The following is a 21246-nucleotide window of genomic DNA, read 5'->3' on the forward strand; positions in this document are numbered from 1 at the left end:
GCCTGGGGGCCAGGCGGGCGGGGGCTGCTGCTGGCCTGGCGCGCCCGCGTCGGTGGGGCGGGATGGCCTTGCATGCGCTTGGCGGGGGCTGCTGCTTCTCCCCTCTCTCCGCACCGTACTTGACTTTTCCCAACTGCGTCTTTCTTCTCTCTCTCTCCCGTCGTCCTTCCGTCCTCCCCGTAGACGTGTCCGACCTTGAGAACAATAACCGCAACCGCGGCGGGGTGCTGAGTCAAGCCCCTGACAATCTCTCCACAGTGACCAACGCCCTGGTGGGCATGAGCCCCTCGTCCTCGCTCTCAGCCCTGTCCAGCCGTGCGGCCTCTGTGTCCAGCCTCCACGAGCGCATCCTGTTCGCCCCGGGCAGCGAGGAGGCCATTGAGAGGCTGAAGGTGAGGGCCGGGGCGGCTGGGCCACCGTGGGGGCTTGGAGCACCGGGCCCGGGAGCGGCTGGAGAAATGAGAGCGGAACAGCCCGTCCTCCTGGGGCCAGGCTGAGGCAGCGGTGGGCACCTCGGCATGAGGCCGCCCAGGTGCACTGTGGCCTGTCCCCAGCCCACCCGCAGCGCCCAGGGCAGCCCAGTGCATTCATCTGGGGGCCCAGGCCGTGGCCTGCCGGAGATTGGTCTGCTGGGCAGAAAGGGCCCCCACGGGACCCCTCAGTGTCTGGACGGCCCGTGGCCCCGGCACCCCATGCCAAGCCTGGAGGGGGAAGTGCTAAGTGCTGGGTGCCCGGGACCGAGACTCCTCGCATGGGCTGGTGCTGGGTCAAGGGGCAGTGGGCCCTGGGGTGTTGCCGGGGGGAGAGGAGTCAGTCTCATTCCTCCCGGCCCCCCGCACCCCTTCACTGGCATCACTGCTTGGTCGCGGCAGCTCCCTGCCCGGCGTCCTGCAGAGCTACAGCCCCTGAGAAGGCCGGGCAGGTGTCCGTGTTCACACCGGCACACCATGGTCACCCCCATGCCCCGCGGTGCCCCCTGGTTCCTGCAATGGGCTTGACTGGTTTCAGGTTTTCCGTTCACACATCCCTCCAGCAAAGGGCTGCGCAGGGGTGCAGGGTGTGAGCCCCGGACCCTGGAGACGGTGGGGCTGAGGGGCCCAAGGCACAGAGGCCGACCCCAGGCAGATGTGAGGATGGGGGGTGGGGCTGCGACCCTGAGGTCAGAGTCCATCTGGGGTGGGGGGCCCACTGAGGAATGTGGGCCCACTGGGGTGGGGGCAGACCCGGACAGCCGGTGCTGGTGCTGGGAAGAGTCTATGTGTCCTGAGGGGACAGGACGCGGCTCTCCAGCCGCAGTAGGAGCCGAGGCCCAGCGTCTCCGGAGCCTGTGTTCCCAGTTCCCTCCAGACTGGTTCTGCTTTCCCTGTTCCCTGGCGCGTCTCCGGGAAAGACGTGCTGTCTCCAGATTCCCTCTGGGCTTCCAGACATGTCGTCTGCCTGGGGGACCCAGGAACGTGGGCTCCGTGCTCGGCCCCCTTCCCTGCCCCACCCCGCGGCCCCGCCCTGGAGGCTCAGGCAGCTCCGTCCCCTGCAGGAAACAGAGAAGATCATAGCTGAGCTCAACGAGACCTGGGAGGAGAAGCTGCGGCGCACGGAAGCCATCCGGATGGAGAGGTGAGCAGGGGAAACTGAGGCCCAGGGGAGGGCACAGCCCGTGGGACCACGGCCCAGGCGGGACAAGCACCGAGCCCCAGCTCCAGCCCTGGGCTCCTGCACCCTGAGTGGCTGCGTCCCACACTCAGGGCAAATCTGTCCCCTCTCCCCCAGTGACCCGCACTCATGGCCACCGGCCACCGAGGCCTGATAGACTCAGTCCCTGACCGTGGTGCAGGGGGGCTGGTGCCATCACTGGCTGCCCCGTCAGTGGCTGCCCCAGCCAGCCAGGACCAGACGGGCCGCTGCATGGGCACCCCAGGGCCACAGCGGCCGGGGGCCTGCGGGCTCCCAGCTGGTCAGGGGTGGGACCTGCCTCGGAAGCCTTGTGGGGCCTACGCTGACCCCAGCTCTGTCCCCCCAGGGAAGCCCTGCTGGCCGAGATGGGCGTGGCCATGAGGGAGGACGGTGGCACCTTGGGTGTGTTCTCTCCCAAAAAGGTAGGAGCTGGTCCCAGTTCTGGACCCAGTTCTGGGATGGGGCCAGGTGATGTGCCATCTGTGGTGAGTCCAGAGTGGCTCCTGGGAGGAGGGGAGCGTGGCAGGGTCTGGCTCAGACACTGGGGCGGCCACGCTCTCCCACAGCCAGACCTTCCCTTGTGGGGGTCTCACTGGGACTCCGATGGGTTTCTTCGCTGTCTGCGCTGTGGGCTGGGCTCAAGGTCGGGGTGAGCCTGGGAAGCTGCACCCTGGCTGGAGACAGATGCAGGGGCCTGGCCCTGCCCTCGAGCCTGTGCCGTGCCCGGCAGGGGACACGGAGCTGGGAGCCAGCTGCCCTCTCAGAGCCCAGCCGGTATCAGGTCCGGCTGGTTCCAGCGGGGACCTGTCTTCTCCCATGAAGCCCAGCTGGCTCACTGGCCCTGGCCATGGGCTGGGCCTCAGGGGTCTTCCAGCTGGGGACCCTTCAATGGAGCACAGCCCAGGCAGCTTCTTCAAAGTGTTTCTCCCGCACCCCATTCAGCAGCACAGGCATCCGGGAGACGTCTGCCCAGGCCCCACCCCCCTGCCCCTAAGAATGACTAGAACTGCCTGGCCCCTGAGGAGCTGGACTCTGGCTGGGCTGGACGCTGGCCGGGCGGCCCACCTGGGCGTGCCCTGGGACGTTGCTCATCGGAGAGAAGCACAGGGGAGCGTGGGGGTGGCCTTGGAAGGGGCCCAGGTGCAGGGCGTCCTCCTGGGCCCTGGCCAAGCCTCCCAAACCTCCACGGGCCGGCTTGGGGCAAACTTGGACGGAAGGGGTTGCTTGAACTTTCCCAGAGGTGAAGTGCATCATAGCACTGGGACTGTCTGCACTACACACATCCCTGCCCACCACACACCTCTGCCCACCCCACATCCCTGCCCACCCCACATCCCTGCCCACCACACACCTCTGCCCACCCCACATCCCTGCCCACCCCACATCCCTGCCCACTGCATACCTCTGCCCACCCCACATCCCTGCCCACCCCACATCCCTGCCCACCACACACCTCTGCCCACCCCACATCCCTGCCCACCCCACATCCCTGCCCACTGCATACCTCTGCCCACCGAGGCTCTCTGAGGCTCTCCATGCCGGCACCCACCTGGTCCTGGGGTGCTCACGGCCGGGGAGCTCGGACACGGGGGCAGTCATCTGTGTGACCAGAGCTTGGGAGGGGCTGGGCAGGGCTGTGGTCCAGGCCAGGGGACCAGCACCTGCTAAGGCCCGGAGGTAGGAAGGGCCTGAGAGAACGTGGGGCAGGTTCTGCTGCCTGGGCAGGGCAGGATCCGGCCGTGCCCCAACGGGGCTCAACTCCACGCGCCTTCCCGGCCTTTGCTTTGGTCTGGAATGGACTGTTCCCTGAACTGTTCCAGACCCTGGTCCCTTCCTGCAGGCGTGGGGTGTACCCCTGGGGTGTGTGGGGCTCCCCCGAGAGACCAGGCACCCTGGAGTCCGTTGGCTCCGCTGGTGGCCCTGGGTCTGGGCGCTGCCCAGGAGTGGGACCACCAGGGACCCCTTCCTGAGATCTCCGTGTTTTGGATCTCGGGAGAAGCACACAGTCCAGCTGGACCCTGAGGCTGCATCCGCCTCAGCCCTGCAGTGGGAGCACAGCCTTTCTTGGCTAGACACCCTCCCCACCTGGGGGAGGGGACAGTTTCAGAGGGTCTGTCCCCTGTGTCTGATGACCAGGTCTCCACATCCCCGCATTGGGGTGAGGGTGGGCACTGGGTGTGTACGAGGCCCAGGTGTGTGTAGGAGCCCCGGGTGTGTGTACGAGGCCCAGGTGTGTGTACGAGGCCCAGGTGTGTGTACGAGGCCCAGGTGTGTGTAGGAGCCCTGGGGGGTGTGCAGGAGGTCCGGGTGTGTGCAGGAGGCCCGGGTGTATGTAGGAGCCCTGGGTGTGTGTAGGAGCCCTGGGTGTGTGCAGGAAGCCCGTGTGTGTGCAGGAGCCCTGGGGTGTGTACGAGGCCCAGGTGTGTGTAGGAGCTCTGGGGGGGGGGGTGTGTGTAGGAGCCCTGGGGTGTGTACGAGGCCCAGGTGTGTGCAGGAGGCCTGGGGGTGTGTAGGAGGCCCGGGTGTGTGTACGAGGCCCAGGTGTGTGTAGGAGGCCCAGGTGTGTGTAGGAGCCCTCGGTGTCAGGTGGGCGGCGCCCTGGCTGAGGCCTTGTTTTCCTGGCTGCAAGATGCCAGCTGAGCTGGGGCCTAGGGGCCTCCTGCACTCTCTGCCAGGCTGGGAGGACACCGTGTCCCCCAAAATGCCAGGCCTCGGACTGGTGGTGGCCTGGTGCCTGGCAGAGGTCAGGTGGGGACCAGCCCCGGGCTTCCACTCCCCCAGGGAGCTGACGCCCCTGTCTCCCGCCAGACACCGCATCTCGTCAACCTGAACGAGGACCCGCTGATGTCCGAGTGCCTCCTGTACTACATCAAGGACGGGGTCACCAGGTGGGGCTGGGCTCCCTGTCCCCCCAGGGGCGCTGGGTGTGGGCACCTGCTGGGATTGTGGCCCCTCCCCGACCCTGCGTCCTTGGCCACGCACTCCCTGGGGGCTCCCAGAAGGCCCTGGGGGCATCCCTGGGCGGCTCGCAGTGGCGTCAGGGCTGTGCTGGGTCCCGGCTGCCCTGCTGACGCCGCCCCCGCCCCACAGAGTGGGCAGGGAGGACGGGGAGAGGCGGCAGGACATCGTTCTCAGCGGGCACTTCATCAAGGAGGAGCACTGCGTCTTCTGGAGCGACTCCCGGGGCGGCAGCGAAGGTATCGCCTCCCTGTGGCCCCGGCCCAGGCCAGCTTGCCGGCCCCGCGGCTCCCCTGCTCTAAGTGGGGGTTACACTTCCGGGCAGCACGTGCATGTGCACACGCCTGTGACATTTGGGTCAGCCTTGTGACCTCCCATTAGAAATGTGCTTGGGAAGCTCCTGGTGCCACCCGCGGCCGGGGCAGGGTTGCTTCAGGGAGCTGAGCTCTCTGAAGGCTGCAGTGGGGACACGGCGGGGGTCTGAGTGCCCAGCTGCTGGCCGGGAACGCGGGGCGGGGTGGGGGCGGAGGTCCGTGGGCCGGACGGCTGAGCCATGAGCAGGGAGCCCAGGGCCAGGCTGGAAACTCTTTTCCGTCCACACTTCCCTGCCAGTGGGGGGCGGCCACCTGTCCACTCCGCTGCCCACCAGCCTCCCTTCTGAAGGTGACGTGGGGCCATGCCCGTGGCCTGGCGCTGCCCATCGGGGTGCCGGGCCGGCTGTGTCCATGTGCTGTCTCAGTGCCCTGGCCCCCGGCCCCCGGCCCAGGGCATCTCCCAGGGAACGTCCAGCCATGACCCATGACCCATGCCCTATGCCTGCTGTCCAACTCGGCCACCTCAGGACGGTGGCCCTAAGCAGTGCTGGGGATGGCTGGCTCTCCCAGAATTCTCTGTCCGCAAAGCCCCTGCCTGCCTGCTCCCGTGTGGGTGGGCCCAAAGCCCAGAGGGCTCGGGGACCCCCCGGGACATGTTTCTCATCTTTGTCCCCACAGAGACCTGGTGGGGCCCTGGGCCGCCAGGCTCAGCACGGCCTCCTGGCTCTGACTTGGGCACAGGACTCTTGTCCTGGGGGTCACTCTTCTCCTCCTTTAAGTGGGGGAGACCCCCCGGCTCCTCTGAGGCCAAAATGAGGCGTCGCCAGCGCTCAGGCTCTGTGGCCAGCAGGAGAGGGGTGAGAGTGGGCCACGCCAGGGCCGTGGGGGATGAGCCTCTGCAGGGGACAGCCCCTCACCATCCCCCTCTCTGCCCCACTGTCCTGCAGCCGTGGTGACCCTGGAGCCTTGCGAGGGAGCAGATACCTACGTCAACGGCAAGAAGGTCACGGAGCCCAGCATCCTGCGGTCAGGTACGGTGGTGGCTCGGGGGGCAGTGGGCACTGGGGTGAGGCCCGTTCCCTGCAGGGCGCCTGGCCAGCCCCTGTGGCTGTGGGCACGTGGTGCCAGCACCCCAGGGCCTGCGCTGTGGGCCTGAGCAGAGAAGGTGCCGTCCACATAGCACACATAGCATGGCCCGGCCCGTGTCAATGCCGTGGGCTGAGTGCGGAGCTGGGGCCGCCAGTCTGCCCTGGGCTCAGGACGCCTCCCCGGGGGGCTGGGCTGGGGGTCGCAGAGCGTTGGTGGTGGGGGGTGACCAGCCTGCAGATGCCAGCACCTGGGCTCGGGCTCCGTTCCCAGGCTGCGGTGCCCTGACGCTGTAAAATGTGCACTTGCACACGTGTGCACACATGGGTATAGAGTCCCTTCTTTAGAGAAGTCAGACAGAATTGGTAAGGTGGCTGTTGTGAGTGACGTGTAGGTATCACCCCTGTGGTGGCAGTTCCGCCAGAGAAGCAGAAGAGCAGGCTGCGCGGACGAAGTAGACAGGTGCATGTGGACACAGGGAGACGTGTGTACAAACGCGCACACGCACAGGCGTGCGTACAGAGATTTACTTCAGAGTTGGCCCGGACCCTGGCCCTGTGTCCACTGTAGTGGGGGACGTGGGTGGGGGGGGGCTCTGCGAACCGCACAGCTGTGCTCTGCGTGTGCTCTGCGCACGTGTCCAGGCTCAGCCCTGGGGTGCAGGCGGTCCAAGAACCTGGATGTCCGAGGGAGGGGCTTGCAGGCAGGCGGCGAGGCTGGCCTGGGGGGGGCCTGGGGGCTGGCCTGGGGGGGGGGGCGTGGGGGGCGGGGCACCTGCAGAGACATTGAAGCCAGGAGGCCCCAGGTCCTTGTTTTGCAAATGACCCTGGTGGATTGGGAGGCGGTGAGGAGGGCGGGAAGCAGGGCCTGGCGCTGGGGCCGGTGGGCTGCCTGCCCCTCTTCCCCCTTGTCCTCCCGTCTGCTCCTCAAGCCCTGAGACCTCCAGGGTCCCTAAGGCCAGCTTTGCCTCCATCTCTCAGGAAACCGCATCATCATGGGAAAGAGCCACGTGTTCCGCTTCAACCACCCGGAGCAGGCCCGGCAGGAGCGGGAGCGCACGCCCTGCGCGGAGACGCCCGCTGAGCCCGTGGACTGGGCCTTCGCCCAGCGTGAGCTGCTGGAGAAGCAGGGCATCGACATGAAGCAGGAGATGGAGCAGAGGTGAGGCGGGGCCGGGTGCCTGCCCGCGTGCCCCCCACCGCCACCCCGCGTGGCCCCCACCGCCACCCCGTGTGCCCCCACCGCCACCCCACTCACCCTGCCGCCCCCTCGCAGGCTCCAGGAGCTGGAGGACCAGTACCGCCGTGAGCGGGAGGAGGCCACCTACCTGCTGGAGCAGCAGCGGCTGGTGAGGACTCCGGCCCTCCACATTGGGTCCCAGCTGGCTCCTGCCCATTGGGTCCCCCCTGTCCCCCCCACTGGGTCCCCATCTGGCCCCTCCACTGGGTCCTCACCTGCCCCCCCCACTGGGTCCCCATCTGGCCCCCCCACTGGGTCCCCACCTGCCCCCCCCACTGGGTCCCCATCTGGCCCCTCCACTGGGTCCTCACCTGCCCCCCCCACTGGGTCCCCATCTGGCCCCCCCACTGGGTCCCCACCTGCCCCCACCACGCCGCCCTCTCTGCCCGCCTGGCCCCCCCCACTGGGTCCCACCTGGCCCCCCCCACGCCGCCCTCTCTGCCCGCCTGGCCCTATCTCTTGGCCTGTGCGGCGGGGCATGGTGAGGCTGTGTCCAGGGGCAGCGGAGAAGCCCAGGCAGGGCGGGCTGCAGAGCAGGCCTTGCTTCTCTGCAGGACTATGAGAGCAAGCTGGAGGCTTTGCAGAAACAAATGGACTCCAGGTACTACTCGGAGGTGAACGAGGAGGAGGAGGAGCCGGAGGACGAAGGTGAGTGAGTGCTGGGGCCAGCACTGCTCCCTGAGCCTGGAGGTGGCAGGGCCTGGGCCACCTTGGGGCTGGGACAAGGCCTTGGAGAGGAGGGAGCCCTGGGCCCCACCCTGGAGGTCAGCCGGCCAGCACTTTGCCCTGGGATCTGGTCCAGTCCCCTAGGGAGGGGCCTCCCGGCTCCTGGGATTTGGGGAAGGCCGTGCTGCAGTCTGCACACATGCACATGCACACACCATGTGCAAACACATGCATATGCCTGTGCACATGTGTGTGCTGACACATGCACATGCCCGTGCACACATGTGTGCAGACACATGCATATGCCTGTGCATATGTGTGTGCAGATGCACGCACATGCCCATTCATACATGTGTGTGGATGCATGCATATGCCTGTGCACATGTGTGTGCTGACACATGCACATGCCCGTGCACACGTGTGTGCAGACACATGCACATGCCTGTGCATACGTGTGTGCAGACGCACGCACATGCCCATTCATACATGTGTGTGGATGCATGCATATGCCTGTGCACATGTGTGTGGGGACACGTGCATATGCCCGTGCATACGTGTGTGCAGAAACATGCATATGCCTGTGCATACATATGCCTGTGCATACATGTGTGCAGATGCACACACATGCCCATTCATACATGTGTGTAGACGCACACACATGCCCATTCATACGTGTGTGCAGATGCATGCATATGCCTGTGCACATGTGTGTGGGGATGCATGCATATGTCTGTGCATATGTCTGTGCGGACGCATGCACATGCCTGTGCATACGTGTGTGCAGACACCTGCTGGCTCTGATGGAGCCGTGGGAAGATGGGGCTGGTGCTGGCCAGGGCTTGCCGTACTCACGTGTGTCCACTGGCCCCTGTCCTGCTGGCACATGGCTCCTGGGGTCCCTGAGGACAGGTCCACTGCACACGTCATGTTGAGATCCCCTTTGTCACATGAGGGAGGCCCCCAGGCAGGGCAGGTGGGTGTAGCCGGGGACAGGGGTTCACTGCCATGTCAGCCCCTGCGTGCTGGTGTGACCTTGGTCCCCTTGCTGGGCCTCGTCTACCTCATGGAGCTCCTTCCCACGCAACACTCAGGCTCCAGATCTGGGCTGGGAGCCCAAGGCCACAGTGCTTGGTGCACGGACAGCCTCTCCTGGTGTCCCTGCTGGTCCTTCCCACGCGGGCCCAGTGGACAGGGCGTGTGGGCGGGGAGAGTGCTCCACCTGGGAGCACCTGGCCTGCCCGCCTGCCTCCTCTCCCGTGGGTCCCTGTCCCCACCACTGGCAGGGCGCATGTGGCTGTCGTTGGCACTGTGCTCCCAACCCCTCTGACCTTCAGCCTGACTCACGGTGATGCCCCTGCGCGGGGAGGTGACGGGCTCTTTCCTTTGGGGCACATGCAGCTTTCCACGTTGCTGACGTGGCAGATCTTCTGCCAGTTTTTCTTTCTGTGCACCCAGAGCAGTTAGTGTGACGTGGGGGCACGGAGCCCAGGCCCAGAGTGGAGGGAGCCTGGCAGAGGGGCCTGGACCTGGCCCTCCCGCCGGGCCAGCCACAGTGACTATGGGGCAGTGACCTTTCAGCCTTGGTCCTTCCCCGCGGATGACCCTGTGTGTGCCAGGCACAGGATCAGCGAGGCAGCCCCACAGAGTGACCCACCTGGCTTGACCGTCAGAGGGCGGGGCGTGGGGCAGTGTCGTGGCCTTCCTACGATGACCACGTGACCTCTCCCCACAGTCCAGTGGACGGAGAGGGAGTGTGAGCTGGCGCTGTGGGCCTTCCGGAAGTGGAAGTGGTACCAGTTCACGTCCCTGCGGGACCTGCTGTGGGGCAATGCCATCTTCCTCAAGGAGGCCAACGCCATCAGCGTTGAGCTGAAGAAGAAGGTGGGTGCCCCTCTGGCTGCACCGTGTCTCGTCTGTGTTGGCGAGAGGGCACCAGCCCGGTGTGACGGGACAGCCAGGACTCGGAACCGGGCACCCTGCCAGCCCTGGGGTGGGCCGAGTGGCCCCGCCTAACCTGGGCCCCCAGAAGGGGTGGGCAGGCGAGGGAGGCCCAGGACTGGCCGAGGTGGGTGCTTCGCCCTTCCTGCTGCGGAGAGATGGCGGGCAGGTGGGCAGGCGGGCAGCGGATGGTCATCTCCAGTGGCAGGTTGGGAGGCCCTGGGGAACCGCGTGGGCCATGCAGCCGAGATCTCCGGAGGTGGAAGGGAAGCCCTTTCGGGGACTGGGCTCCTTCCCCCGAGGACTGACAAGGGGTCGTCTCACGCCCACCACAGGTCCAGTTCCAGTTTGTCCTCCTCACAGACACACTCTACTCCCCTCTGCCACCTGACCTGCTGCCCCCAGAGGCCGCCAAAGACCGAGAGACGCGGCCCTTCCCCCGCACCATCGTGGCGGTGGAGGTCCAGGACCAGAAGAACGGGGCCACTCACTACTGGACCCTGGAGAAGCTCAGGTGTGGCTGGAGGGCGGCTGGGTGGGTGGGCACACGGGGACTTCCTCCCGCCTGGGCGAGGCTGCGTGCCCTCCCCACAGCTCGGCCTCTGCCGCCCCACACGCTCCCTGACTTGTCCTCAGCCTTAGGTGGTGGAGGTGGCTGAGTGACCACTCAGGTCAGTGCCACCAAGGGAGGAGTGGAGCGTCACTCACACTCGGGGACGTAGAGGCATGGCCCACCCTGCAGGCCTCAGGGCCAGTGAGGAGGCCGCAGCCTCCTTTACTGGGGTCTCCGTGGCAAAGGCGAGGCGGGGCGGGGAGACTGCTGGTTTGGATCATTCCACAGGGCTTTGGGGCGTGGGGACCAGCCCTCATCGTCTGCTGCCTGGTCCTTGGTGACGCGGGGCAGGGGGTGTTGGCTGCCTGGTGTGTGAGAAATCAGAGAGAGGAGGTGCTCGGGGTTGGTTTGTGTATGAAAGGTGGGCGCACCAACAAGCTGTCAACTGTCTCTAGGAATCAGCTAGACCTGGGGGGGGCTCTCCCCAGCCAGTGAGGCCCCCCCCCCAAAGATGTCAAAACCTCATAAAATACAGAAAATAAACAACATGTTAACATATACTCAACTGACATTCTCACACTTTATTTGCTTGTACAGTTCATTCACACATACGCTGACGGACACACAGACGTCAGTAGTGACACGCTCACATATACATCCGTGCAAACACATAAACATACATGCATGGAAACACACACCCACACACATCTATGCAAACACACATTCATTCATGCAAACATACACATCCAACATACACATTTGTGCAAACACACACACATGCAGTCACATTCATGCAAACACGTGTGCACACACACACACACACATGCACACACCCTCTTCCCCTCCCATGCTCCCAGGCAGCACCATTTGGCTTTTGGGAGGCTGCCAAGCCACTGCGTGTGCTGTGCGTGTTGTGCCCGAGTCCTAGGGGCACCGTGACTGATCTTTCCTCTGCAACATTTGGCTTTCCTGGGAATAACAATTTTCAGACATTTCTGGGTCTCCCGTTCCCCGTCTGCGGTTTGCCCGTCATTCCTTGAGCTCTCGGGGCTGTGAGGTGACGCCCACTTCTGCGCTTGCCCCTCCGCCACCCCCGGGCCCGTCCTGCCTGTCCCCGCCGCTTTGCTGTCACTGCACTGGGGAGGCGTAAGCAGTGGATGCACACCTTTAGGTGGCAGTGTGTCTCCCGTGGTTGAGAGACCACATGGTCTAGGGCCACGACGGGGTTTGTGTTCCACAGGCCCCTTGAGCCTCGATGCCCCTGAGCAGGGTGTTGGGGCTGGAGCTGGGCTGGGCCCGCTGGCCCCAAGGGGACGAGGCGTGTGGTGGCGGCCGCCGGGCTGTGGCTGAGCCCACATTGCTCCTGCCGCCGCAGGCAGCGCCTGGACCTGATGCGGGAGATGTATGACCGGGCAGCGGAGGTGCCCTCCAGCGTCATTGAGGACTGTGACAACGTGGTGACCGGTGGAGACCCCTTCTACGACCGCTTCCCCTGGTTCCGGCTGGTGGGCAGGTGGGCGCTTCCTCCCTTCCCTGGCCGAGCAAGTGAGAGGAGATGGCAGAGGGGTGGGAGGGGGCCTCCCCCAAGGCCTGGCCCCGCATGAAGGAGCCTCGAGGGGCCCTTTCCTGTCCCCAGGCCCTGCCCTGTGCTCCCCTGCCCCAGGGTCCTCCACGCCCCACAGGCCCTGTTGTTTCAGGGGACCTGGGCGGGGTCTAGGTGCTGCCACCCACACCTACTGCAGGCCCAGGGTCCATGAGGGTGAATGTGGGAGGCTCCATGTCACCTGGTGGCCTTGAAGGTGGGAGTCACTGAGCCTTAGTGACCCCTGCCTCCTGTCCCGCCCCCGTCGGGGTCTGCATCCAGCCCCTGCTCCCCACGGTGTGGCCGTGGTACTCTGAGGCTTCAACGTGGCCAAGCTCACGAGGTCCTCGCACGGCCTCAGTCACCCTGGCCGGGACCCTTGTTCTCAGTCCCACCTGCTGGTGTGTTCCGGAACCTTTCCTGCACACATGATTTCTTTCCAAGCCGGGGGACAGGGTGCATTTTGGTCCTCTTGTCTTTCGAAACAGCATTCTTGATGGTCTCTGTGTTTGGTTTTGGTTTTCCACAGAAGCCCCCTGCCCCTGTCCGCCCCCGCGAGCAGCTGGTGTTAACTTCTCTCTGTCTTGTCGCACTAACCTCAGTTCAGTCACCTCTGGCTGCAACAGCTACCCTCTTCTCAACACATGCATGAGCCAGCGCATGGCTGCTCTCACCCCCTCCCCCACCTTCTCGAGCCCCGACTCCGACGCCACCGAGCCTGCCGAGGAGCAGAGCGTGGGGGAGGAGGAGGAGGAGGAGGAGGAGGAGGAGGAGGAGGAGGACCTGGAGGACGACGTCTTTCCGGAGCACGTGCTGTGCGACGGCCGGGACCCGTTTTACGACCGGCCCCCCCTGTTCAGTTTAGTAGGCAGGTTGGTGAGGTCAGGCGCATGCTGGGAAGGAACCAGCTCTTTTGTGCAGGAGCTCTGCTCGCTCACAGGCGGCCCTGCGCCGACCCCGGCCTCCCCGGGCGAGGCAGGCGGAGGGGCTGGCCCCCACGGAGAGGCCTGCGGGCACTCGGGCCCCCGCGTCCCTGGAGGTGGCCGCTCTGGGCCAGTGGGGCCACTGCGGTCCTAGCTGCAGAAGAGCCGTTCAGCTGTGGCCCCGGCAGGCGGGACTGTTTCTGCAGAGAGGCCGCAGGGCCCCGGGCGTGGTGCCGGCTCAGGCACCGGATTCCCCCCTTAGAGTCCGAGGGGCACGAGAGAGGTGAGAGCCGGCTGCCCCGAGCTGGTGCTGTGCTCCCCGGGGTCACATCGTCCTGGCCGAGGCGGCTTCGCCCTCCCTGCTGTTGTCCAGAGGAGACAGAGGCTCCCGGGCGGCTCTCAGAGTCACCCCTCTGGGAAAGGAGGCAGCCTCTGGAGGCCGGAAGGGCCTCCTGTGGGGAGTGGAGGCTGCGGCCCCCCCCCCCCCCCGCCCCGCTCCAAAGCCCCGGGGCAAAGGGGAGGACGACCCCATCCCTCCCGACCTCCTGGGTTGCCATGGCCGGAGACGGGGGCCGGGCTCTGTGTCCTCACGGAACACGCCCTTTGCAGGGAGGAGCTGGCTATTAGGTTCCCGAATACAGGAGCGAGGCCACGGTCAGGAGGCGGGACGGAAGCCCAAAGCCAGGGAGCCCTGTGGGTCTTCGAGTTTCTTATCATGGAAGGGAAGTGAGGTGGAGGAAAGATCTGGAAACCCAGCTGTAGTAGGAGGAAATTCAGCTCATGAAACAGCTGCATTTACTTGTTTTACATGTATAAAAGGCAGAAGATATTTTAATAGCAACCTGTTTTGGAGTTTGAGGTGGCGTCCGTGGGCCAGGCCAGTGGACGTTTTCACAAGTCTGGAGCTTGGAGACCAGTTCTGAGAGCCAGAGGCTGAGGGCGGCCCCAGGTAAACCAGAGGGTTCGGCCGGTTTACCCCGTCCCAGGGTGGAGATGGTGGCGCGAAAGCCCCCTCCCTCCTGGGAGGCAGCAGGTTCCCACGGGCCCGAGCCGTGGATCCATTCCGACTCGTTTTCCACGCACGGTACTGGGTGACGTTAGGTGAGCTGAGCCGGCCTAAGGGACGAGAACTTGCAGCTCTCTCCCTGCGGGAGCCCCAGGCCAGCTTCGTGAGGGCCTCTCTCAGAAAGCCCCGGCTGCAGGGCCAGGCCCCGGCCGGGCCCCAGGGGTGGCTCCGGGTGTCAGGTGGGCGAGGGATGAGGACCCGCAGGGGACCAGGAGGTGGGGAGAAATGGGGCGTGGGCTCTTGCAGTCTCAGCCAGAAAGAGCTGGGTCCTTCCAACGTTTTTTACCCTTTTGTGGATTTGAGATTTTACAAAACTGCCAAACCAAACCAAAGTGACCAGAGCGAGGCCCGGCCCGTGTCTCGGGCGGTCTGTGCAGGGCTTCCCTGGGAGGCATCCCGATCTTTTCCTTTCGGCAAGAATCGGCTTCCCCCGCGCCGCAGCTGTGCAGGCCCAGGCCCGGGAAGGGCCCTGTTGGGTTTCCTTTATCCTTCTGGGAGCTGCTAGCTCTTTCTCCAAAGCTTCAGCGAAACTGGGGCGCCCACTTGCCCCTCTGGAAAGGCTTCCCTGGGTCCCAGCATGCGTCTTTGCACCTCACCAATCTGTGGTTAGCGCCTGCCTCCTCCTTCCCGCCAGCCACACTCAGCCCCCGCTCTGTCTGCCTCCGCTGCCTCCTCTCCTCCGGGGACGGTTTCAGCCTGCTTCGGGTTCCCCCGCGCCCGCGGCCAGGCCACCCAGCGCCGCCTCCCACGTCCCAAGCCAGGGGCCCCTCACCCAGGGCCTGCGTCACCCGCAGGGGGCCTCTGGTGACTGGCACACCCGGTGAGCAAGGGAGGCGGGTGGGTTGAGATGGCTGCCCGGGCTGAGGAAGTGGGCCTGGGGGGTCTGGTTTCCCCTGGCTAATCCTGCCCACCGGGACGGGACACTTCCGGAAGGTGGGTGGTGCAGAAGAGGGTGGGCTCAGGAGCTGCAGAGACAGTGGGGCTGGGGGCTCATGCCCGGGGGGAGGGTCGTGGGGGCGGGAAGGGAGAGAAGGTGACAGCCCAAGGCCAGTGTCCAGGACCTGGTGGATAAAGGTTGCCCGGGCGCGAGGGCTGCACTCAGGGTGGGCTCTGCGCCCCCGGGGCTGGTGAGGCTCCCACCGTGGGCCCGGGCTGCCCAGCCCCCGTCTCTGCAGAGTGGCAGTGGACAGTGTCTCTCAGCCCCGGGGTCCTGAGACCTGCGCTGTGTGTGTGGGTGTGGCGTGGCCGTGGCTGGCAGGGGCCGGGCGGGACTGTGCTCTGGCCCACGGTGGTGGGCGCTGACCTCAGGTTGTCTCTGGCACCTGGAGGGCAGGTGGGGGCACAGCCTTCCCTGGACCATGAGGTCTGAGGGCCGGGAACTGTCCCCCCTGGGCAGAGGCACGAGGCTCCGCGGGGCAGGCCCTGGGCTCTGCCCCGTCCCGTCGTGCCCCGGATGCATTGCCAGGGGCCGGGGGGCACAGGGTCAGGCGTCTTCCAGGCCCAGATCACAGCTCCTCGAGGCTGGTGCTGCCACGGCGGGTGGTGGGTACTGGGCGCCAGGGGTCTCTGGCAGGACGAATCTGTCACCGTTGCCAGTGGCTGGGTTGGGGCCAGCAGGGCTTCCACACCGGGCTGCAGCCAGATCCAGGTTCCCTCACCGGGGTGCCCTGGGTGCCAGGAGCACCTGTCCCTAGCGGGTCCTGAGGCTCAGAGAGGACGGGAGTGTCTGGCCCCAGACCCCAGGGGTCATTTCCATCCTACAACCCCTGACCTCCAGCCAGGAGGCCCCTCGAGGGCCCTGGCCCGAGTGGTTTCTGCCTCCCGGGCAGAGTCTGGGCTGCGTCTCATGCCGTGGCTTGAGGAGGTTGTGGCCGTCTTCAGGGCCGCAGCACCCGGGTTTCCTTTCTCCTGTGACGTGAGGAATGCTGAAGGACCACGGAAGACCTGGTCTGCTTGGTCGATTGGCTGCGTGAATGACGCAGGCGGGCGGGACTCAGCGTCCACACGGGCGCGGGTCGGGCCAGAGCCAGCCTCACAGCCCAGCGAGGGCCCTGGTGACTTTCTCAGTCTCTGTGTGCCTCAGTTTTTTCACCTGTGAAATGGGGTGTGACACCATATTTCATCAGCCCTAACACGCCACCTTCGTCCTGGATCTGTTCTGTGTGTCCCTGAGACAGAGGGACACAGAGGGACGCCAGGACCCAGGTGCCTGGCATGTGTCCCCACCGGGCCCATAGCAGGAGGTGGCAGGGCACCTCCTTGGGGCTCCCTGCAGGGTGGGGTGGGGCGGGGCGGGGCGGAGCAAGCTGTGCCCAGGGCCCTCCTAGTCCTCTGCCCTCCGAGCCTGGGCTTTCTGCAGTGGGTGCTGCCCCCAGAAAGGTTGGGGGGTCGGAGGGCAGGGGCTGGCTCAGAGCCCCACAACTCAGCCCGTCCCACCTGGCCCCAGCTCGGGGCGGAGCAGGGCCTGTACCTGTCTGGCAGCCTGAGCTCCCACTACGTTTCCTCTGGACAGCACACCTGTGTCCCGTTCACAGCAGCCTCTGTCCCCACCTTCACATCCAAGCAAAGGCTGCTGTGCAGGAGCCCAGGTGCCCTGGGGAGGGAAGGCCACCAGCGTGCCCAAGCCGAGGGGGTGCTGGCTGGTTCCTGCCTGCTGGGCCCCCTCGGGGACTGGGCCTCAGCTTCCTCTTGTGACTAGGGCGGGGCTGGCATCCCCGGCACTTCTGCCTCTAACCCGGGTGGGTGGCTGGGGGTCTTTGCCTGCCCGTGTGGCCCCATGGTGGCCGGCACAGGGAATGCAGCTGCCACCCCGGTGATGGTCACCTCTGTCCAGGCCTGCAGGGCTAAGCTGCCCGAAAGCAGCCTCTCGGTGCTCTGGGTCCCCGGTGGGCAGGCTGGACAGCACTGGGGTCTGGGGGGTGCCCCGTCTGGGCCGACTCCCCTTGGGGCTGCCTCTCGCCGAGGTTCTCTCTGTGCGTGGACTCGCGCCCGCTGTGGGCCTGTGGGCGTCAGGGGCCACTGGGGAGTGGGCAGGAGGCAGAGGGCCGCCGGCCGCCATATGCCAGCCTGAGGGTGGCGGCTCGGCGTGGTCTGGGTCCCGGCCCCCGAGTCCCTGAAGAAGCAGGCTGAACCTCCGTCCCCGGCGCCCTCCCAGACGGCCCGGCTGGGCTGTGCCTGTGCTCACTGCGGCTCCTCCTCCTCCTCCTCCTCTGTCCCTCCTCCTCCTCCTCTGTCCCTCCTCCTCCTCCTGTGTCCTCTGAGCCCGCGTCTGCCCCACCCGCCCTCGCTGCCCGGCCCTGGCTGTCGGCGGCTCCCTCTGCTTTGCAGCTCCGTGTTGTGTTGCAAGCCAGGCCGTGCTGCCGCCGCCGCTGCTCCGAGCGCACGCTGGGGGTGGCCCGTGACCGCGGCCTCTGCTTCCCCAGGGCCTTCGTGTACCTGAGCAACCTGCTGTACCCCGTGCCCCTGGTGCACCGCGTGGCCATCGTCAGCGAGAAGGGCGAGGTGAAGGGCTTCCTCCGCGTGGCCGTCCAGGCCATCTCAGGTGCGCGGGCCGCGGGACTTGACCCTGACCCTGACCCTGACCCTGACCCTGACCCTTCACACACAGAGGCTGGGGCCGGGCGGGGCCTCTGCAGGCATCACGCGGAGGCCTGTGTGGAGTGGGCGTGCCTGGCCCTGCGCTCAGCCTGACGCTGTTTCCCACCCGGCCGGGCTGGCGGCCGAGCTCTGGCCACAGGCAGGGCCCGAAGGGGCGGTCCTCTGTGCTGGCTCTTGGTTCGGGGCTCCAGGACCCTCCTGGTCGGCGGGGGCCCCTCTGGGGCTATGCAGGCTGAGCCCGCTCTGGTGTGGGGTCCCCTGTCCCAATAGCAGCCCCAGATGGACCAGAGACCCCCTGGCCCCCCGGCCCCAGCCTCTGCAGAGCAGGCTCCCTCCCCGCTGTCTCTACTGTCCGGGAGAGCCGTGCAGACTTCTGGCCCCGGGCCCCAGTCTGCTGCGGACCCTCCCTCCAACGTGGGCCTGAAGACACCAGTCCCCTTCCTTGTGGGACGTGCAGACGACTCACTGCCCAGGCCACCCCACCGAGGGCCGGGGTGTGCTGCCCAGGGTGGGCCCCGAGCCTCCGATTGCCACCTACAAACAGGGTCTGGATGCTGCTTGTAAAAATGTGCTCCAGTCACGGGGGCACCACAGGGCCTAGACCCCCGGGGATAGCAGGTGAGCCTGGGCCGACAGCAGGCCCCACCCCCGGCCTCTGCTGGGGCTTCGCTCGAGGAGTCGCTCACCCTAGCCAGGTGCTTCACGTCCACCTTGCACCGGTTCCCAGCCGGGGGGGCCTTCTGGGCTGGGCCGAGCCTTCCCAGCTACCCCCTCCCACGGGCCCCCACCCCACCACTGCCCGCATGAGAGTGGGGCCGCCCCAGAGGCTCGGGCCGGTCCACAGCCCTTGTGGGAACTGTCACTGTCCTGGTCGGGGGAGCTTGGGCATTTCCCGAGCCCGAGTTCAGGCTCTGTGCGAAGGTTCCCTTCTAGGGCCCCTGCCCGTAGCCCGTGGGGTCGAGGGGGCCCTCGCTTTTCAGATGAAGCCGCCAGTTAGGAAGGTGCACAGCAGCTCCGAGCCCAGGACCACAGCCCTGCCGTCCCCAGGTCACATGCGGGGAAACCACTGTCCCTGGGACGTGGCCTAACCCGGGCAGGGCCCCAGGCCTCTGCTGAGATCCTAGTGCCAGATCCTTCCATCTGAGGCGACACCTAGTGCCCCCTGGGCCTTGGCTGTGGTCGTAGAGGAGGGAACGTAGCGAAGGCACCGACCCTGCGTCAGTGTCCCCAGAAGTCACACCTGCCCCGGCCTGACGTGGGCTGCGGCCAGCGGGTCTGCGCTCAGCGCAGGTGGGCGGCTGTGGCCAGCGTGGGCCACGGCAGACAGAGCCCTGGGGCCTCGGGCAGCAGGTCTGGGGGGGACTTGGAGGCAGGGGTGCGAGAGCGTGGTGGGCAGGGGTGCGAGAGCGTGGCGGGCAGGCCTGCAGCCTGAGTGGGGTGCATCAGGGGTCTGGATGGGAGATGGTGGCTTGGAAGCCACTGAGATCCTGGAGGTGTTACCAGCAGGGACATGGTGAGGTTCAGGGAGGGCTGCCCGGTGCTGCTCATGCAGCTGGCGTCTGTGGCTCCTGTCAGCGTGGGCTGGGACGCGCCGGGCTGCCTCTGGGCCCTGGGCGCCTGGTGGGCCTCCTGGCTGTCACTGAGCCGCAGCTGGCAGTGTCGGCTGCCCCAGCCGGCCAGGCGGGCTGGGAGAGCACTGTGCTCGCCCCGACCCTGGGTGGCCCTGCCTGCCTTGGGGGTCGAGCCAGGCCCCAACCATCGGTTCCTCCTGCAGCTGACGAAGAGGCCCCTGATTACGGCTCCGGCGTACGCCAGTCGGGAACTGCTAAAATCTCCTTTGATGACCAGCATTTTGAAAAGGTGCGGCTCTCCCACCTGAACCCTGGCCTCGGGGTGCCAGCCGCTCCCGTGCGCTTTCCCCCCTGGGGCGCCCTCCTGCCCCCCGAGCCCAGGTCCTCCTGGGTCCCAAGCCCTGAGCCTGCCGCCCCCTCGATGTTTGAAACACCCAGGCCCCTTCCCTGGTTTGCCTGACCTGGGGTCTGTCCACCTCCCACCTCCCTGGGACTCGCACGAGCAGGGCACACGTGAGCTTCCAGAACAGACACTAAGGTGCCTCCACCCCCACCTGGCCTCCCTTCTCTTGGGCTGGCTGTCCTCTGGGTCCCCACGGGACACCACATTTGCACCCCTTTGCCCAGCCTCCCCCGCCCGGTGAGAACCAGGCAGCTCCCTGAGGCCTCCAGCCTCTGGTCCTCCAGGGGAGGGCAGTGCTGTGAGCCGTGTCCAGGCCGGGCTCAGTCGGCCCCTTCCTTTCCCCTCCCCGGACTCGCTGTGACCCGCACCCACCTGGAACCTCAGAACCCGACACGCTGGGCTGGGGGTGGCGAGTCTGCCCGGCACCCTCCCTCTCTCGGGGGTCTCATCGGTGTCGGGGATGCTGGGAAAGAGAGACTTACTCCCCCTTCCCCCAGGGGAGGAGGGCTGGGAAGGCCCTGGCAGGTGGGTGGGCGGGTCAGGTGTGCAGGTCCTTGGAGGCCCTGGCCCAGGCTCCCGGTGGCTCAGCCCTCCCGGGGGCCACGATGGGGGCTGCGGGGGCCCCACCCTGGGCCGCCCTCTGTCCTGGCCGTCCCTGACTCTGGTCGCCTGGCAGTTCCAGTCCGAGTCCTGCCCCGTGGTGGGGATGTCCCGCTCGGGGACCTCCCAGGAAGAGCTGCGTATCGTGGAAGGCCAGGGCCAGGGCGCGGACGCGGGGCCCTCGGCCGACGAAGTCAACAACAACACCTGCTCAGGTAGGTCGCCGCGCCCCACCCGCCCCGCCCCCGTTGCTGGAAGAGTGTGGTCTAGCGGTGCCCTTGCTCCCCCGGCCCCCAGCAGCGGTGCCTCCGGAAGGTCTCCTGGACACCCCCGAGAAAGCCGCCCTGGACGGGCCCGCGGACGCCGCCCTGGACCACCTCCGCCTGGGCAGCACCTTCACCTTCCGCGTGACCGTGCTGCAGGCGTCCAGCATCTCCGCCGAATACGCCGACATCTTCTGCCAGTTCAAGTGAGCGGCTACGCGGGGGCGGGGCTCTGGGCCTGGGGGCTCAGCAAGGCGCGGGCTGTGTGGGGCGCGTTGGCCCAGCCTGCAGGCCCCGCACGCCCGGTGTGCCAGCTCGAGTGAGGGAGGCCATGGGGGCCTGTCCCAAGTCCCTGCCCCTGGCCAAGTGTCTCCTGCTTTGCAGCTTCATCCACCGCCACGATGAGGCCTTCTCCACGGAGCCCCTGAAGAACACGGGCAGGGGACCCCCACTGGGCTTCTACCACGTCCAGAACGTACGTCCTGGGCCTTGCCCCCCGCCCCTCCTGGCCACTCCCCTCCCAGGGCTCTCTGGGCACCAGCCGGGGTCAGTGCTGTCCCCGCACGAGGACGCAGAGCCCCCAGTGCCACAGATACGCGCTGTCTCCCAGCTCCGCAGGCGTCGGCAGGGCTGGCCCCTCTGCGGCCACTCCCCTGGGCTTGTGACGTCTGGTCACACGGCCTCCTCCCTCCGCGTGTCTTTGTCCTTTTCCACGGGGACCCAGTCACCGTGGGTGGGGCCACCCCAATGACCTCACTTGACCATGGTCACCTCCACAATGGCCCCGTCTCAAGATGCAGTCACATCCTGAGTCCT

At 66.6% G+C, this 21246-nt stretch overlaps 1 protein-coding gene across 17 annotated transcripts in view; it reads left to right on the top strand.

The window, feature by feature from the left end:
- Nucleotides 1-21246, top strand: part of KIF1A (kinesin family member 1A) — a 61010-nt gene that overhangs the window by 16926 nt on the left and 22838 nt on the right. For 7 of the 17 annotated variants that reach the window (XM_045559924.1, XM_045559919.1, XM_045559920.1 and 4 more), the window contains 17 exons: nucleotides 259-392; nucleotides 1535-1614; nucleotides 2018-2093; nucleotides 4480-4559; nucleotides 4762-4868; nucleotides 5891-5974; nucleotides 7010-7190; nucleotides 7305-7377; nucleotides 7823-7916; nucleotides 9667-9815; nucleotides 10208-10386; nucleotides 11801-11938; nucleotides 17419-17537; nucleotides 19368-19453; nucleotides 20244-20382; nucleotides 20468-20636; nucleotides 20815-20905. In XM_045559924.1, coding sequence (XP_045415880.1) covers nucleotides 259-392; nucleotides 1535-1614; nucleotides 2018-2093; nucleotides 4480-4559; nucleotides 4762-4868; nucleotides 5891-5974; nucleotides 7010-7190; nucleotides 7305-7377; nucleotides 7823-7916; nucleotides 9667-9815; nucleotides 10208-10386; nucleotides 11801-11938; nucleotides 17419-17537; nucleotides 19368-19453; nucleotides 20244-20382; nucleotides 20468-20636; nucleotides 20815-20905 — 1979 coding nt within the window. Of the gene's footprint in view, nucleotides 1-183; nucleotides 393-1534; nucleotides 1615-2017; nucleotides 2094-4479; nucleotides 4560-4761; nucleotides 4869-5890; nucleotides 5975-7009; nucleotides 7191-7304; nucleotides 7378-7822; nucleotides 7917-9666; nucleotides 9816-10207; nucleotides 10387-11800; nucleotides 11939-12609; nucleotides 12880-17418; nucleotides 17538-19367; nucleotides 19454-20243; nucleotides 20383-20467; nucleotides 20637-20814; nucleotides 20906-21246 lie in introns of all 17 variants that reach the window. The other 10 variants (XM_045559914.1, XM_045559915.1, XM_045559916.1 and 7 more) reach the window with 4 other exon arrangements.

This window comes from Lemur catta, chromosome 8 (genome assembly GCF_020740605.2).
Source record: "Lemur catta isolate mLemCat1 chromosome 8, mLemCat1.pri, whole genome shotgun sequence".
Classification (NCBI taxonomy): Eukaryota; Metazoa; Chordata; class Mammalia; order Primates; family Lemuridae; genus Lemur; species Lemur catta.